The sequence below is a fragment of the Etheostoma spectabile genome, chromosome 7, assembly GCF_008692095.1.
Source record: "Etheostoma spectabile isolate EspeVRDwgs_2016 chromosome 7, UIUC_Espe_1.0, whole genome shotgun sequence".
In the NCBI taxonomy this organism is placed as follows: Eukaryota; Metazoa; Chordata; class Actinopteri; order Perciformes; family Percidae; genus Etheostoma; species Etheostoma spectabile.
Window position 1 is genome coordinate 12,072,918 of NC_045739.1, and position 4,781 is coordinate 12,077,698.

General features: G+C 39.0%; 1 protein-coding gene across 1 annotated transcript in view; it reads left to right on the top strand.

Annotated features, from left to right (window-relative positions):
• gpr157 (G protein-coupled receptor 157) overlaps positions 1-2,472 on the top strand; it is a 9,679-nt gene extending 7,207 nt beyond the window's left edge. Inside the window, exons 2-4 of the mRNA XM_032521264.1 lie at positions 734-947; positions 1,337-1,531; positions 2,026-2,472. Coding sequence (XP_032377155.1) covers positions 734-947; positions 1,337-1,531; positions 2,026-2,247 — 631 coding nt within the window. The 3' untranslated portion in view covers positions 2,248-2,472. The remainder of the gene's footprint in view (positions 1-733; positions 948-1,336; positions 1,532-2,025) is intronic.
• Positions 2,473-4,781: the final 2,309 nt, after the last annotated feature.

A 4,781-nucleotide genomic window follows, 5' to 3' on the forward strand; every position in this document is an offset into this window, starting at 1 on the left:
AATGAGAAGGTGGTTCCAAACTTTTGGCCTAATCCCTAATTTAATTTAGGCCTGTCATCTTAAAATCATTTTTTTGTTTTTATGTTGAGTGAGCAATGTGAAAAGTGTTGCAAAAGCAGACTTAAAAAAAACTGATTCATTAGGAACCTTCTTTTATGTGTAAGTGAATCCTACACTGTACTGAAGTTTGTAAATTCTTAATGAGATGAGCATAAATAAAAGAATGTAAAGAGTGTTTTTACCCTTGGGTAATACGCCTCAACGCAGTGTCTGTGGTTGACATTATTTATCTGTTTCTGTGAATTCTCAAATATCACACAACAGAGCCATTAACAAAGACTTGTGTATGTATATATACAACACACACACATGATTGATTTTTGTGATTTTGTTTTACACTGAATGTGGCCTTATGCATTGTATTTATAGTGATCAGCCATGTATTGCTATGAAAATATAGTATTCAATATATATAGTATTTCATTTGGTGTTTTACGGAAAGACGTAATGCTTCAGGGGAAAACATTGCTTGTTAATGTGAAATCATTTTGTGGTTTTATGAAATACAGAAAAAGCAACACAACAGAAGCCTTAAGCATAAGATAATCTATCACACGGTGTCACATGTCTTTGCAGCATTTGCGATTGTTCACTGTGTGATGTCTAAAGATAGGATGTTGAACTTTTGAGGAAGTTAAGTTTAATCTTCTCAACCCTTTGTTTTGTGGTCTAGCTGGGGCGTTCCTCTGGCCATCACTGTTGCAGCTGTGAGCCTGAACAAGATTGGCTACGATGCGTCCGAGGTGTCGGTGGGCTGGTGCTGGGTCAGGATCCACGCTCCTGACCGGGTCCTGTGGATGCTGCTGACAGGAAAGATCTGGGAGTTCTTGGCTTACCTCACCCTGCCTGTCCTTTATATCCTGATCAAGAGACACATCCACACAGCGGTGAGGATATCTTCCAATATTAAATTAAACAAAGACCATTAAATAGAGCCTGGGACCCGTTCTTTAACCATTGTAGCAATGGGGTACGACACATGCAATGTAGCTGGAGCGTGCACCAGCCAATAAGCTATTGAGCCTTTCGGCAAGTGCAGACCGGAAATTACTGTGCATGTGTTGTACCCCAATGATGACATCTCTTTTTTTCTATGGGCATGTCTGTCTCAAGCACCCGCCATCTTGTAAGGAAATCATCTGCTATCCTGGATGACACAGCTCATTCTCTGTATTCTGAACTTTTTGAATTTTTGCTTCATCTTTTCATGTTTTAAAATATTACAAATTTGTTTGCTACTGTGCAATCTGTTCTCACTGTGTGTATTCTGACACAGCATGCTGCCCTCTCTGAGTACCGTCCCATCTTGGCCAACAATCCTCCGTCACACTCCTTCTCCTCCATGGCAGATATGAAGCTAACGCTTATTCCCATCATTTTCATTATCCTGCGAATTTGGAGCACTGTGCGCTTCATAATGCTGCTAGCCGGCTCTTCAGCCAGACAGAACCCAGTGCTGGTCACTCTACATGTGAGTTTAAAGTTTCTGTGTGTGCATGCAATAACAATAACAATAATAACAATTATGATGTAATACTTTCCTGGACAGTTTAATTATATGACATTATTCATTGTGTGTGTAAAATACTTTTAATTGATATAATAATACAATAGTTCGTAATAATGTGTTATTTTATTAGTCAAGTAAAACAAATATTGTGTCAAATTCAACACACTTATGACAATATTGAGCTAAATATACTGTCATATATTTGTCAGATAATAATATGAAGAAGTTTCGGCAAATTTCAACCCATTAAGGGACATTTTCTTTCAATGTAATGATCTATTAGAATAGAAAATACATTATTGTCTACTTTTTGCATGCAAAAACGTAAAAATGTGTCTGCTATTAAAAAGGGTACATTAAACACACCACATCCAGAAGGGACACATTTTCATAAAAACACAATACACAGTTACTGCTACACTCTCTTAATAAATGCTTTTGTTTGGACCCAACAGGGAATTGGCAACACCTCACAGGGAGCAGCCAACTGCATCATGTTTGTATTGCTTACTCGGCCAATCCGCACACGCCTCTGCGCCGCGCTCTGCTGCTGCTCCAAGAGTCGAGCGAACATGCAGCACTCACATGACGCCCCTAACAGGCTGCTGCCGGGACAGGACACCTCTACACACAGAGAAGAAGACAACAGCAGTCGAGCCGGGACATTCTGTGGATAAGAAGATAACAAAGGTTAACATGAAGGGCGTGGTGGAGGTATCTGCTTCGCATTGAGCCTCATAACAGCACGTGCCTCCTGACAGAGGTTGGAGATTCTGCAGATGCATGCACATCTGTGTCACTGCAAAAATCACACATGTCTGCACTTTGGGTGATGAGGATGCTGCTGTATGGTTATGCACCAGCCTTTGGTAAAGCATTTTGAGTGTTGCATACTGAACATGTTGCACATAAATATTGTAGTTTCGTAGATGTGCCGTACGTCAAATTTCAAATTGTCCTTTCACTTAAAGTTGTTCTTTGTTGATGTTATCTGATTACATTTTAAATAGCTGTAAACTCTGTGTAAGACAGTTTAGCAGCTTTATTTATCATGTATCACTGTGAAATAAATGTTCAGGTTTTATCTTGTTCCACTGAGTTTTCAAGTATTGTATTTATGGGGGACAATGAACTACTGCCTGTACAGCATTCTCACTTTAGGTGATAAACACAAATTGTCACCGTTTTGGAACTTTCCCAGAAGTCTCTTGGCTTGAAAGATGGCTGCAAAAATGTTTGTGGTCAGCCTGAGTTAATGTTAGAGTTTATTCACTCAGTTCTGTAGGTCTCTGCTTAGTCATTGTTTTGCTATAATATGGCTAAATTCAAGGCCAATACAGAGCTGCGGAGCTTTGAGAAAGGTGATAGCACAACATGGAAGCAGCGCACGATGAATCAAATAGTTTTTGTAACCAAGTAGTGGATGAATGAAATATAAGGAAAGGATGCTGGAGGTGTGATTTGAGAAGCTTCAACTAATATTTTGATATTTATTTTTCCAAAGTGAAAACCTGTTTCGATTACAATCCATTGTAACTGGCATAAACTCAAGCTGACCACAGCTGCTGTTATGTTTAGTGTGGAAACTGCACATTTTTTACAGCTTACAGCTACACTTTTGTTTGTGTTTGTTTACTTTATGGATATACTATTCATTTAAAATGTTCTGCAATGTAATTTTAATATCAAATTCCAACCTTATATCCAGTATAATTTTGGGTATGTTCAAAAGTCTTGTGTGCAAGAAACCTGATTAAGAATAGTAAATGACATGATATAAGCACAGTTTTCTGTCAATTCACTTAGACATACACAAAGTTGAAAACATTCTCATATGATCCACATATCCGGTATTAATTTGGTTAATATTTGATGTCAATCCTTGCCCAACTTCATAGTTGCAATATTTTTTAGATAGTTGTTGCAAAACTCCATCAGTGTTTGATGATGTGTCACCAAAATTAACTCAACATCATTACTGTCACTGTGGGCAGGATGCATGACCCATCGTCACATGTTCTACCTTCCTCTTTGAAACCAGAGCCCTCCCTTTGGGCCTCAATTCTCCTTTGACCTCTGCTGTTGTTGGCTCCCTTTCCCCCTTGAGCTACAGGCCGAACACATACTAACGAGGAGTGTGAACCCACTGAACCCCACAGGAATCATGGGGCCGACCTGGTCTTTCCACCACAGTGCCACTTCCCGTAGTTCCTTTAACTCTTGAAGATATTCTCTAAGATCCATGTAGTTTTAATGAGCCTGCCTCTGAGATGATTTGGTACATTACAATTAGATTCATCACTGTGGTGGGTCATTAAGTAGGTAAGGAAAGAGAAATTCCACCTTGTTGACATCCATTTATCTCTTATCCTTTAGTGATCAGTGTTTATTTGACTCTCACGTCAGAGTAAGTAGATGTATGGCACTTGTATGGTCACTGTTGGTCTGATGAAGTAGACACTGCAGAAATGGGTAATATTGTAGTAATAAGACTTTATATCAGGACAGACTTTTCATAACACTGCAAAAACACTGTACACTTATGAGGACATTATCAGACATTATTTCCAGAATACGGAAACTTTAGGCTGTTTGTACTAAAAATATAAACAATAAAAATACAAAGTTTTTATGCGATAAAGAGTTTTCCTTTTATCTAATTGTATCCGTGGTCTACAGTAATGTGACACGGTGCAGAGGTCGTTCTCTCAGGACCAAATGACACTAAGTGACAGAGCACTGGATATCATGGCTGGAAAAATGGAGGAAGTGAATGCTGTTTATGCTAGTGATATCCAAACTGCCAGATTGTTGTCCTTGAGGAGACAGAGGCCACACAGACAACTGACACTTACTGTATTTCCTACAGGAATTAATCCATTGTCTCAGTTGTGAGATTTGGCTGACATTGAAGTAATTTGAGCCTCTGGAAACACTTAAGAAAGACATTTCTGTATGCTGTCCTCTGCTGGCTCCCTGCCCACTTAATTCATTAGGTTAAGGAGTACCAGAGGACCGTACGTCACCGCATGGGGTGACCATTCACCAGTCAAGATAAGTGAAGTAATTTTTTTCTTTTTTAATACACGCTGTTCATTTGGCTGCGTCAGTAGTTCTTAGAGCCAATTCTCAAACTGTTTGGTTTGGTATTTTGTTATACATTTCGTCCTTGGGATTGTGTTTTTCCGTCTTGTATATGTTTTAGTCCTTG